Source organism: Ammospiza nelsoni, chromosome 14, assembly GCF_027579445.1.
Source record: "Ammospiza nelsoni isolate bAmmNel1 chromosome 14, bAmmNel1.pri, whole genome shotgun sequence".
NCBI lineage: Eukaryota > Metazoa > Chordata > Aves > Passeriformes > Passerellidae > Ammospiza > Ammospiza nelsoni.
The window spans coordinates 9,264,868-9,279,174 of NC_080646.1; the positions used below are offsets into that span (position 1 = coordinate 9,264,868).

Below are 14,307 nucleotides of genomic sequence, written 5' to 3' on the forward strand. Positions count from 1 at the left end.
ACAGTGGTGAATAATCAAACTATACTTTATTTCAGAAAAATCAAAACTACGTTCAGGAAGATAAAATCTTCAGGTACTGGAGAAGCAATAAAATAATCTACAGAGGAATGTCATGCCCATTGCAATCACAAACATTTACAGCACTGCTTTGGTATAGCATGCATACTTAACCAAAGTTAAAGCAACAAAAAAATGCTATGTGTTAACATTTGAAAACTTTAAATATAAAGGGAAAACATGAATAAGAAATTTTGGTAATAAGAAAAAATATATGTCCAAAAATCTTTATTAAACACTGTACAAAAAAAATATTGCACTTTTAAGTCAGACAATAAATATCTACAAAAGTATCTTACAAATGTTTAATTTAAAAAACTGCTTAAACAATCAAGACCCATTGCTGATGAAAAAGGTAATGATCAGGAATATCCTCTCCTTGCAGTCAGCCTTGGACACAATAGTCCACCCTAAACATTTTCTATACAGTAGTGCTACCCTAATTCTCAGTGATGCAAACCCTCTGTGCAGGATGCTGTGTCTGAGCTGCCCCCACAGCACTCCCAGCCCTCTGCCTGTCACACAGGCCAGAGATGGAACACAAGAGCCAAGTCAAAGTGAGCATTCAGGCCTCCAAAATGAGCAGTAGTTTGGAAACTACAAAAGGAAAAAACCTCTATTTTCTGCCTCCTGTGGGTTCCTCTCTGCTTAAAGCCCTAGTCAGACAATCTGCAATACGGAAGATAATTTACCCAGGAATATTATGGTAAGAATTTATCAACTTGCAAACGACTCAAATGGTTAATGGTCATGATGGAAAAACCATCTTGATGGAAAAATGCTGAACATAGATTTCTTGCACTTGTCTACCTTCACAATTAATAATTCTTCCTTGGACATTTTTCCCCATTAATGGAGAAAAATAGAATGATTATTCAAGACAAGGAATCTGACAGCTATTTTGGCCAGTTACTGGCTCCTCATTTGACTTGATGTGCAAGAGAACAGTGCTCACAAGTGTTTGTTCACAGCTCTGACAAGGAAGCTTCTGTCTCATTTAATATCAGTACAAAAGTATAACCATGCCAGAACTTTGATTGTACTTCAGAGACTGGAATTAGAATAGAAACAATTAAAAATGACACTTCATTTATTCAAAAGAGATCCATTGCTGCTTTGAAAATTGTATTAGGATTTATAGTTTCTGCATACACAGAAATACAAGCAGGAAAAATTCAATGTACTTCTGTGTATCCATCTGAGAGCAAGTATCCGTAAAGCACATCCTGTGAGATCAACCCTTAAGCTCAAGCTGTTTATGAAAATGAAGCTGCTGCCAAAATTTTACAGCTACAAGCCACAGCTTCTGTAAATTTAAAAATGGTGTTAAATATGATGAAAAAAAAACCCCCAGACCAAAATCCTGAGAATCAACAGTTGCTGCATTTCCAAAAGTTCTTGAAGTATTTTTGTGACTCTTCCTCATAAGTTAAGGACAGTATTTGTTGCTTTTAGGTAATTTTTTTTTTCACAGACAAAATTATAAATGATAGCCGGCAAAATTTTACAGATGACATGCCACAATATTATCTTGCTAGTCCATATGTGTTTAAAACATTAGAAGTTCCATTGCAAAGAATGAAAAATGAAGGCTCCCAGAAACAACACCTTATCCAGCACATCGATCCACAATGCTGTGTTTTCACTAGGCCCACATTGCCATTTAAGTGTTACAACTAATGTCTCATTTACAAGAATATACTTCAGGCAGGTTAGTTTAATGAACATTTCTTCTCATCTCTTTACTGCAGCATCATGAGCTTGCCATAGAGGACTTACATTTCTTGGCATGACTGACAACATCTTTGTTTGTAGGTGTCTATCAAGCATAACTTTAGTTGCTTTACAAATGTACAGTAGTGAGTTGTATCCTTGCATTCGCCTTCTGAAAAATATATTTAAACATTACAAGGCTTTATAACAAGCAAAAGAGAAATAGCAGAGCTTGCCATTGTAATTGTAAACAACTGATGGATTCCTGCTAGATTTGTAATTTTTTTAGGGTGCATTTCTGGCAGCAGTGGATTCAAAGCTAAGCAAGGTCACAAGTAAGAGGTGTGATCTCACTGCACTCATTTGCTCATTGTCTGTTTCAGAACACAACCCCATCTTGGAGGCATTAACAGCTTGCTCAGAGACTTCTGAGTCACCACTGGCACAGTCATGTAGGGAAGCTTGCAAAAAACTTCCTAAATATCCTGTTTCTAAAAGTGCTTTTCAGGCTTTAATATCAAACTGGCCTACTTAGAGAAAAGAAATCCCAGGATTACGAAGTGCTCCTTGGAGAGGATAGTTTTACCTTTGATGTACAATCAAATGCTTGTAGAATCAATAGTGTACAACTGTGAGTCATTTTCTAATGTAACTGCTACAAACTATTACTATGCTCATATTTAAATAAACTTTTACATACTGCCACAGGATGTGACACTGCAGTGTTGCCAGGTCGCTGGTCTCTTCCTCCCTCTGCAGAAGTGCTCAGCCACAGGTTTGTTGCTCTGCCTGTGCACGCAGGACACTGGTCTGGACTGGAAGCCAGTCCCACAGCCCACACTGCAGGGCCTCCAGGGGCCTGGCCGCCAGTACACATCACACCCCTCTGAAGAACAGTTCCTTCTGGCAGGAGGGCTGTGCAGGGGAATAAATGGCACTGAAATATTTGCTTTTGTGCTAAACCCCTATTCACACAACAGCAGAACTGAGCAGCCCCCACACCCCTGCTCACAGCAGAGCCAACTAGACCAGGATGTCAAGATTGTCTCTGTGCTTGGAATATCTCCAAAGATGGAGATGCCATCACTTTCTGGGTAACCTGTTCCATTTTTTCTTATATTTAAGTTGTAGTCCCTTTATTTAATTTTGTGCTCACTCATCACACCTTCTCACTCATGAGAAAACATGAGTTTCTTTAAACCAGTCTCTTAACTGTGGAATAGAAAAGGTAGTTTATATTTAAGGAAACTTAACTGACCCTTGAACACTCCATAATGGATGCTGTGTGTTCTTCAGGCATAACCCCTCCTGGATTTCTGAATTCATCCAGTATCCACAAAGGGATGACTCTCTACCTCCTTAACTTTGCTTAACACAGAAGAAATTGCCTGCTTGTCCTGCAGTGACAATCCTGTACCTTCAATTTGACCATCTAAAGAATCTAACTCGTAACATCTCCCCACTGTTTACCTCTTTCTTTCATCACAAGAGTTTGGCACTGAGGATCCATTCTGGAGCTGGCATTTAAACCCACGGTGCTGTGAGCCTGCAGGGCGGCCTGCACAGTGGCCAGAGCACTGCCAATGGAGAGAAAAGGGTGAGGGCAGGGAAAAAGAAACAGCAGAGTTAGTAACAACAGAATTATCCTCCTGGAGTTACCCAGCTGCACAGCCCAGCCATGACTTTTTGCATCTTGCCTTCTTCAGCCCTGTCACAGCTCAGTTTGGATAAGGCCTGCACATTTTTGGTTCTCTCTGTGTAATTTTGCCAAGACTTTCCTGCCTGCTGCTACAGCTAAATCCATTGTCTTCTCTCATCATGCCACATCCCTACTGCTACAGAATCCTTTCTGTAGCTCTGCCCATTACAAACTTGCCTTGCTAAAACCTGTATTGGGAATGCAGCAACAGCAATTCTAATTCATTACTTTGCACATTGAACAGTAAATACAAATCTTATCAAGATGAACACAAGTTTGCTGCATGAAGGAAGAAACAGAAAATGTAGGAAAACAGACTTCTGTGAATTCTGTGAGTTGAACAATTTCAACGTGCTGTTGAAGGACATTCATACATCTTTTTTGGGGACTTCACAATTACAGCTAGGCACACTGTGTACTAATATGACTGCAATAAAAGCAATAAGCTAGCTTGGAAAATGGAATACATCTTAATGGTTTAGCTTATAAATACACTGCAGCTAATACTCTGGTGTCAGGTCATGCCATCAACAAAAAAATTGCTCAGAGAACATAAAATGAAAAACCAAGATTTCTAATTTTCTGGTCTGAAAGATAATTATAGCCACAGAGTTTGGGCCTTGTGCAAGAGGACAGATGTTGGGGCACAAGAGGACAGATGTTCAGTCAGTTCATCAGACGACGGCACTGTCCCAGTTCCATAAAACAAGGAGGCTGCAGACAAACGCTGTCACTTACCTGTGTGGTGGCCTGTGGTGGCCCTGGGGGACAGGGCCGCCCTGGGCAGGGTGTCCTGGCTGCAGGCTGGTCCCTGGCTGGGCAGGCCCCTGGCAGCAGGGCCAGGACGCTGCCATTGGCCATGGCCTGGTGACAGGAGAGCTGTCGGTGCCGAAATCCAGAGCCACAGGATGCAGAGCACTCGGACCAGGGCCCAGCTACCCACCTGCAGCATGCACAGAATGCACATTTACAGCAATTATTGCTGCCCTGCTGGTAGCAATGTTTGCAAAGAAAATGCAAAAGAACCTGTCCTTGCAAGTTTTAGATGTGAGAATGATTAGAATCAGCTTCACTTGAGCAAGGTCTTCTTAATGTGGTTAACTCATGACAGCATATTTGCTACAAACAATGTTTGCTACCAGAATCTGTTACCAGGTGAGCCCTAGAGACCCTACTGGATATGACATGCCAGGAGGAAGGAGAGTGTATTTTCCATTACTTATAAAATGGATGGTAACAATTTAGTTGGCACTAAAGTGACAGCTGCCATAACTCATCTGAATTTATTACACTGAGATCTCACCAGACAATGAATCAAGCAGAACATGTTATTTATTGATTAGAAGTTGATAATATTTAGTCAGTCTTGGCAGCTAGGAACAATACTGGGGAGGCAGCAGGTGGTAATACAATCAAATTGACTCGCTCTTTGCATAAATCTAGAAATATAAAATGGACTTTATGTCTACCACAGCAGTGATAGCAGGAAAAAAAATTCTATTTTCTTCAGCAATTATTTCATTCTCCTACACTCAAACAGCATTCAAGGAAGATTAATCTTTTACAGTCTGCACCCTTGTCTTTTTCTCCCTTTTAAAGCTCAAGCACTTTTGCAAACATTTGGTGCAGTGCATGCACAGCAAAGCACAAGTTAAGTAGACACTCAAGGCCTTATATTTGCTTAACTCTAGCTCTCCACTGTGACAGAGAGAAGTGACCAAACACATGCAAAACTCTTTGAGTAATTAACATCATACATCTAAACATCTAAAGGCTTTATAATTCTATGGATGCTTTCTAAACAGCTGCCTTGAGATGAGAAGATTGTGCAGAAATCAGTAAGTGGGAAAATGGAAAGGACATTTTGCATTTCCCTCCCAAGTCAGCAATCACAGGGAAGGAGAGAGGCTAAAGGCACCAAGAAACACACACAGGGCTATTTTCCAGGCATCTGGGATGCTCTTCTTGTATAGAAAGCATGGAATATTCCATAAAAGAAAACCAATTAATATTTCAGCATACAAGTATGGCTGGAGGCAGAGTTAATTATGTTAGTATACACACAATTGCCTTCCATTGGTGATTACATAAAGGCAAATTAAAAGCAGAACAAATCTAAGCATATAAAAAGACAATTCAGTTCCCATTCTCTCTAGCTCTATGAAAGAACCAGTTTGTTTATGTTGTGAATACTCCAAGGCCAGTGATAATCAGATTATTTAGTCATGCCCTGCAATCCACTGCAAGGCATGACCTTGCTCAGAGGAGCCCCAGGACCTCTTGCACCCTCCTGTCATCTGCTCCAAATGCTGGAGCTTCAGAGAGAAATCTGCAACTGAAGCTGTGTTTCAAACTATTAGTTTGATTTCAGTATTTTTCTACTGGCAAAATGTTAGCTTTCTCTGGGCTGGCTGGAGTTCAGTATCACAATTTAAGATAATCTGTTTTTTGGCTGCTAATAATGAAACATAAACAACTTCTCCTGATACATATCTGTGGCTAGGTTTTCTGCATTTAGAACAGAATTCAGAACATACTGGCAAGATGCACTCTCACAATGTCAGCTAAGGTCTTAACACTTCCCTGCCAACAATTTCCAGTGAGGAACAACTCTAAAGTGTGTTTAGAGTTTTGCTGATGATAATGGCCAATTCTTTAAAGCAACAAAAAGCACTTATTTTGAGGATCCTGTGGGGTTTCCTGTTGAAAATCTGGAGAAGCACCCCGTTGAGCTGGAATGCTCAGTGCAACTCAGATAGTCTAGAGGATGGTTTTGGCCTTTGGAATCAGATGTTGTGATACACTTGTCTGTGACATGAATATTTTCAGCCCCATGATCCCCAGCTGATCCAGTGAGAAAACTGGCAGGGAAGGACAGTCAAGGAGCACTGTGGTGAGGGCAATAGAGAGAAATGAGGCATTCCTCAGAAAACATCTTGCTGAGAGCTCTGCTGGCACCAAGCAGAACAGGTAAACACAGAGTTACCCTGGCCACCCTAAACACAACAAGTTTTCCCTCTGGGCAGGCAAAAATTCCACAAAACTGCACATCCCAATGTCTCAGAGAGATCTCCAGCTCAGCTTTTGAGGTGTGGTAGCAGCAAGACATGCTGCAGCAGCATGGAGACACACTCAGCTCTTATTTATTCAGCTGAATCAAGCATTTCCCTGCTTGCTTGTGATCCATTTCCACATCTCTCCTGCTTTAAGGTTCATGCTGAAGTAAACCCCACATTCCACACTCAGAGCACAAACACAGAAACAATTTCAGGAGGTGGTGAGTGCATTTTCATACACAAAGAGCTGATGGAAATAGAGCAGAAGGGAGTTTACCTGGGAGGGCAGTTTTCTCTGTTGCAGGGCTGGTAAACAATCCCTGGCTTTTGCAGCTCTCTGCATTGGGACTCATTTACTCTCTGTTTCTCTGTGTTCAAGCACTGCAGGCTCCTGGAGCGGGTTCCTGAATGCCCACAGGTGGCAGAGCAGAGACTCCACTCAGCATATTCCCAGGTGAAACCTAAGAAATACAATTGGAAGCAGTGTGAGAGAGGCACTGTACATTAGAACTGTGTGTCACACTTTGATTGATTTGGCAGCACGCTCTGTAGGCTGGATAGACACCACATCCTCTGTAGAAAAGCAAATATTTCAGCACTGTGAAAAGGGACCATGGGCCAAAGTAGAATTTAGTTCTGCTCAGCTTCCCCTCCAGGTCAGCCCTCACCTACGAGCATGAAGCCCTCTAGAAGGCAAATGAGATCAGCACATGAAGGGCAGAGCCTGGCTCACAGTAGGAACTGATGAGCTTCCTTTAAAACTTTCATAACATTTTTATACAATGAACATTAAAAAGAGGAAATTGTAAATCAGACTCTCTAGGTTTCCTGCTGTTCCACAGCAAGTTTGTCCTGAACAAAACTCATCTTACTCCAGACACCTCACATAATTTTAGGATTTAAGAAAATCCTGTACTAAACTACAGAGAAGTATTTAATATAAAAATAATTTGCCACTGAGGCATCTGGCAAGATGAAAAAGGAATTTGTTCTAAAGAGCGTTTTATATTAAAAACCGATCACCTCTAACAATTACTACCTTTATATTTAGTCAAAATTCCACACTTACCCCTTCCTCCACAATTTTTTTTGACACTTGGTAAAAGATGAAGTACTATGCAATGTTGACAGATTTTTATGTGATCACAGAAGGAGTCAGGTTTTTCTATAATAACCAAGAATAATTGATAGCTACCAGCTGTGTCCACAGACTCACTCTTGCAGCACATAATGAATTCTTTAACTTATTGTTTTTCAATGTTTCCTTATTACTTCTGGATTTCTTAAAATAATACAAAAGGGCCTTTTTCAAAGTAGAAATAGTTAAATTTACTGACTGCAGCTATGATGGAGAGACTGTATTGTTTGTTTAACTAGGATGACACTGCTCAGAAGTGCCCTCAAAATGCCTACTGTGCAAAAACCACCAAGGGGGTTTTACAGCCTCACAAATGCATGGGTATGGCAGTGATGAAACATTTACTTAAGTGTCAATCACAGTTAAAGCTCAGAACTAGAAAATGGAATCACCCCAAAATACTGCCCAAGCTGCTTCATGTATGGAGAGGGGATTGGGCAACCAAAAGGCAATCCAGCTGAAGAATGCAGGTGGACAGTTCAATAACTGGGAGAAATTCCTACTGTAATGAGATCTAGATTAGATATAGGGCTGGACCTAGTTTTGGAAAAGTTCTATTAGGGTGTTTTCTGATTTGCATTTGATTTTTTAAAGTAAATGTTTTAATTGTAGATACATCTCAGTAAGATTGCTTTGCAAATGTAACTTATTTTATAACATCAGGCACCCCAGAGCCCTCCTCACTCTTGAACAGTCACCAAAACATCCTCATAGAGAGCCCAGGGAACTGTTTGAGTCCCTTGCAGATCAATCATAAGCCAAATCAAACTGATACATGGAGAGATAAAACATAGAAAAGCTTACAGCAGATTATGCTGGGGAATCCTACATGACACTCTTGAGAATTTCACATGGAAATCTGTGAATGTGCAGTGTGCTCTAGTATACTGATGTGATTAAGGGTGTCTGCTGTAAGATCAGTACCATATTAATTGTGATGATCCTGGAATATGACAATTACATTAAAATTCTTTTTATTATAATGAAGATACTTCCAAAGTTGACCTTTAAGTCAGTTTTGCTTCAGTTTGGTGGGCTACCATGGAGAAGTTTGTTGAAGGGGAAGTTGATAAAACCTGTCTGATTTAAAACTGTTTCAGCAAAGACACTTTCTCTCAGCTTCTCAGATACACAGGCAAGCAGAAAGAACCCCCACAGGATATTTGGATACACATTAATTACCATATCCAACTCTGAGTATGGCATTGCCTACTGACTTAAATAAGACCATACGTTAAGCAAAGTATTGCTGAATTTCTTTCAACAGAGAAAAGAAGGTTAGTTATCAGGAAAGTCTTTACAGAGTAAAAGAAGACATTTTAAAATTCAAGAATTTGTCATATAATTGTCAACAAACCTTCCTTCTTGACATTTACCCAAACTGACATTGGTTTTGCACTAGCTGAGGTCCGACATTGGAATTGTCCAGCAAATTGACCAGAGTTGGTGTTCACCTCTAGGATACGACCCCCAACCAGGGTTCTGTATTCCAAGGTCTGAACTTCCTCAACTGGGATGTCTCCAAAGAGCCACTGGACTGTATTCCTGTGACTGGGCAGCACTGGGCAACCTAAAAATCAACAGCATTTTAGCAGGCTTTTCTCAGCACATTGAAATGTTTGTAAACAAGTATGTACAAGTGTGTGACTCTGCATAAAGGACATTCTAAATAAAAACAAGAACACGCATAAATGCACTAAAGTCCAAGCTAGGGCCCAAAATCCTGACTGGCCCTTGAGGGGCCATCAGCTCTGTAAGCTGATGTGTACTTACCACACTTCTCCATCATTCCCCTTTCAGTAAGTTCTTATAAACTTAACTTCTATAGGAACAAAGTGAAAGGGGGTAAGCAGTGATTTAAATGGAACAAAGATTTCATCCCAGACACTACAGTATGCAAATAGGTCTGCAATTAAAGACCTTCTATCTGTTTGGGAAAGGAGTCATAAACGCATTAAAAGAAATTGCTGCATTTTCACTCCACAGGGCACAGGCAGGGATGGAAACAAAGGCATTCATTTATAAAGGAAAAAAAACCACAAACAGAGCCCAGCTGAATCACTTCCATTTTTTCAAATAAAGCTCAAAGATCAATTGCATGGCTTTAGTGTCAGGGTTATTCAACTCACAATTGCACTCACTTTTTTCCATGGGGGCCCCTCTATTTTAATAAAATAAATAATATTAATGAAAAAGCAGAAAAGACAACACACCTATCCTCAGTGGATCACCAGGTGCCACAGTGACATTTGTACCAATCCCAGATGCCATCAGGACACGCTTCCTTCTGCTTCCCTTCAATAACTGAGTGTTATTCTCTGCAAGTCTTTGTTCTGTAACACAGTGCATGAAGATCTCTTCTGAGCAAGAATTAAATCATGATGCCAAAAAAACATTTCATATCCAAATATCCAGCATGGTAGACATGAAGCAGAAAGTTAACAGCAGTTTGGAATTCTTTAGGATCAACTTCATTTATGCAGTTAAATTATCAGTCTAATAAACTACATGTGTACAGGGAAACAGAAATTATTTATGTTTGTGCAAGTTTCTGAATAATTCAATAAATCAATACATTTACTGAATTTGTTAGAAAAACAAGCCTGTAAGAGTATAAAAACAAGACTTACAGGATGTATTTCCTGTTGATCATGACAACATTATTTATTATTTCACTGCACGCAAAAATTGTAAGAAAAATAATTCTCTCAGTGGAATCTGGCCAATTCCTCTGTTCCATTAGGTAGAATTATAACAAAATGTTATAATACAGAAAAGAACATCTTTTAAAATCTCATTATGCATGGAGATAGCAAGATGAATGCAGAGTCAAATGCCCATCACTATAGCAACTCCTCCTTTTCCTCATATGCTGGAAGAATAACTGCCAAAAACGTGGGCAATCTGTCAGTAACACACAGTTCTTACCACTTAGTCAACATTTCTGTTTTAATGAACGTACATAACATCTATGTCTCTCCTTCCAGAAGGGTTTAAATCTTTTGCTATATTCTAAATTCTCCGTGTCATTTTACATTGGTTCGACATTTTTCCTCAGTGTGTGATTTCTGCGCAAAGCCTCCTGCCTGTCTGTAAACACCAGGGCAAAAAAAGTCTCCACAAAACCACGCTGAGGCCAGCTCCACAGGCAAAGGACTGGTTGCCTTGTCATCCCTTAGGGACTTTTATTGGAAAGGCTGCACAGACTTTGTGCTACTGCCGGACTGGCCCTGATCAGGCAAGCAAGCCCTGTAGCCAAGCCAAAAACCTGATGGCATGTTTCACACAACACTGAGCCCCTGCAATCTCTAAGTCCTGACAGCAAAAGTCCTCCCATTTCACTGCAGCCTTGAACAGCCAAAAACTTGCAGAATTTGGCCCTCTCCTATCCACCCCAGATTTATTTGAACTAATGTCACAGGACCAGGAATTGAAACAAAATTTAGACTCTTGTGAGCAATACTCCAGTCACGTCATTATAATGATATTACTCTCTGGAACATCCGAAGTTTTGATGTACTACAGGCAAACTGAAAGCAGGAAGGCAGCTTCAGTCTGCACTCATCCTCACACAGAGACTCTTATTCTGTCTCTAGAGCATCCTCTTCTGCCAACAGCCCCAAACATCCACAGCCTGCCCTGGGTGTGTGCCCAAGAAAGGATCTGTGTGGCAGGACTGGTCACGGGGAGCTGAGCTGCACTCTGCACAGCAAAGGGGTGGGAGAGCTCCTCTCTAGAGCCAAAGGATCCAATGACTGCAGGGGTCTGCAAGGCATGGTTGCATTATACAGAACTATATTATTAACCTGCTTACAATAGAGCTATCTAAATGGAGTTTTTTCTTTACATTTTCTATTCTGAGAGTTCGGGGCTCATAACCAGATATTTTTCTTTTCATTTCCCCTACATTTTATTAGCCTCTATAATTAAAAAAAAAAAAATGAACACCAAACCCGCAAACCAGCCTTAGCTTTCATTTTCCTGTGTTTCCCTGAAGATTTTCTGAACACTCAAGCCTGCCCCGTGTCTCTAGTTAGAAGCACTGGGCTCACTGTAACGCAACAGTGGATTTAGTTCCTAATGGGTCAGGTGGTTTTAGGGCTGATTATTTGTCACCTGGAAGCAAGAAGATGGAGCAACCTTAAAGTCACAAGTCAAACCATCTGTACCCAGATCCACATTGCAGGGAACACAAAATACAGAACACATCCAAGGGAATCGGATGAAATCAAAAAGCTCAAATTTCCAATAAAGTGTTAAATATGCCCCCAACTATTTTATGGTCGAACTTTGATTATAAATTGGCTGACTTTTGTTATCAGTAAGGAATTCTCACTTAGCACTTACCAGTTATGTGGAGAACAGATGCAGCCTCAGCTTTTCCAAGAGCATTGGTTGCTCTGCAGGTGTATGTTCCTGCATCTCGGGAGGAGACATTGCTCAGAAATAAAGAGCCATTCAAAACCAAGGAAGAATTGATTTGTAAAACATCCCTCTTCTTCAGCCATGTTACATTTGGTTTGGGAACACCTTTAAAATGAAAAGAATGAAAACACTTATTGTGAGAGATAAGCCATGAAGTCTGAACTGCTAACTGCTACCACAGCAGTCAGAATCCTGAGCTCCTTCATCATTTCACAGAATGGGAAAACATAAGTTTGCAGTAAACTACTACAACATTGCAGTAAAACAAGCAGTTTTCACACTCACAAGAAAACATCTCCGTTCTGAGCCCTATTAATAATTCAGCACCCCACTAAAAATAAAGCTCAAAGGTTAGATTCTGCAAATTCTGCTACCAGTCTTACAAAAGCAATGTGCTCACACACCTCACTCAAAGATGCAACACACTAAACCCAGCCAGGACCAGCTGATGGAAAGATCTGCACAGTACCTTCTCATTCAGCCTGCCTCCCACAGGGAAGAAAGGACAGAAGGGAGGAAAGAAGATTAAAATTTTTATCAAAAAATAGAAAAAAAAAAAAATGGAGTAACAGTATTCCTTTTGAAGAAAAAAAAAATATTAGAAAATACACGTGGCAAATTTATGCCAAAATAGCTGTGACAACTTCTCCAAGTTGCAGATGTGATCTGAACAGCTTGTAATGACAGAGGGTGAAGGAACAGAAAGAGTATTAATTTCATTAATAATGAAAAGAAGGGTTCTCTTGTTAAGCAATCTCAGTTACAGTGGTACAGAAGCTGAAGGTCTACCATCATTGCTGCTACAGCGCTTGAACTCTGAGAGCCTCAGCTCTTGCAGATAACTTGTCATTTTCAATTTTAATCAATAAATTACTCTGAATGCTTATTTTTAATGAAATTATTTTTCCACTGGCACGCTACCAGTGGGAAGACTGTTTTATTTTCCTCAAACACTTGCCTTTAGAAAGAGATTTTGCAAGTTGGCAAATCAGACACCTCATTGATGTGCTCTGGTTGAGCTGCTGCAGCAGAAATGCTCTTTCCAAGTTCCAAAACCCTGGGGAAGCCACTGGGTAAATTGGCACACGTGGCACACTGAGCAGCCACAGACATGCACAAAAGTGTGGGGATGGGACAAGTCACACATGGAAAAAAAACCTCTCACCTGAACCCTTTTTTCACTAAATAAATTGGTCAGTGCTCACTGAAGGCCCCTCAGCTAGGTTCTGCTGCAGGAGCTGACCCCAATGTGGGACGTTTGGAAGCTGCAGCCATCCTGAATGCTAATTCAGGCTCCTCTCCTCACAGATCATTGTGCAGTATTACTTTACAGATGATGTCTTCATGATGTGGAATGGCCTTTAGGAACAACTTTAACATTTCAATCACTGGCTTAGCACTTCCAATGCACACCTCAAGTTTTTCCTTTGCTGTAATAGGAACCAGACATATTTTTTGGAACCTGCTATTTCACTGAAGGAAAAAGCTCCCCCCGCCATTTTGTCTAGAAAGGCAGTGGAGAGAAACACTCTGGGTAATCACAGATTTTATTCTAGACAATTTAGCAGCTGTTCCATGCTTTTAAGCTCATGTAGAACTGTGTTTTACTGAATAAAGCTGATTAAAACAAGATCTGCAGAGTGCATGGCGGTCCGAAAACCAAGTTGTTTTTCAAGTTTCTAGAAGAAGCTTTATGCCACTTTGAAAAATCCATCTGGAATTAGGATGAGGTCTTGGTTTAAGGGTCTTTTTTCCATTTTACCCAGATTTCTGGCTAAAGTGTATAATTCTCAGACATTTTTCCTTTACAGTGTTATTTCCACAGCCATTCAGGCATATATACTCACTCTGCAGATGGGCTGAGGAGGTGGTGTGAGGATCTGAGCTGTTTTACTCTCAGACCTAGAGGTTTGCAGCCAGACTACCCTCACTGGCACCAAGGCCCAGCAGGCCAATCAGAGCCAAAAAGAAGCCAGAAGCAGCACAGCTGAGATGGGGCTGGAGTAAAAAGGTTTAAAGGCAAATTCCACAAAACACAAAAACGTTTGGAATGGTTCAAATTTAAACTTTTAACCTGAGCCTCTATCAAACATCAGTGCAATATCACCTCATGATAGTCCTCCCTCTGCTCTCATGACAGCATTCAGGAGTGTAGCTCATTCCCAGCATTTAACTGAAGTCAAATATTTTTCTTCCAAATGCTTTATATCCTAGAGCTG

The 14,307-nt window shown here is 40.5% G+C and overlaps 1 protein-coding gene across 1 annotated transcript in view; it reads right to left on the reverse strand.

The window, feature by feature from the left end:
- Positions 1–1,496: 1,496 nt before the first annotated feature.
- ADAMTSL3 (ADAMTS like 3) overlaps positions 1,497–14,307 on the reverse strand; it is a 169,199-nt gene continuing 156,388 nt past the window's right edge. The window contains exons 24-30 of the mRNA XM_059481814.1: positions 12,011–12,193; positions 9,877–9,996; positions 9,021–9,233; positions 6,803–6,986; positions 4,208–4,412; positions 3,241–3,347; positions 1,497–2,685 (exon numbers count right to left, since the gene is read on the reverse strand). Coding sequence (XP_059337797.1) covers positions 2,463–2,685; positions 3,241–3,347; positions 4,208–4,412; positions 6,803–6,986; positions 9,021–9,233; positions 9,877–9,996; positions 12,011–12,193 — 1,235 coding nt within the window. The 3' untranslated portion in view covers positions 1,497–2,462. The remainder of the gene's footprint in view (positions 2,686–3,240; positions 3,348–4,207; positions 4,413–6,802; positions 6,987–9,020; positions 9,234–9,876; positions 9,997–12,010; positions 12,194–14,307) is intronic.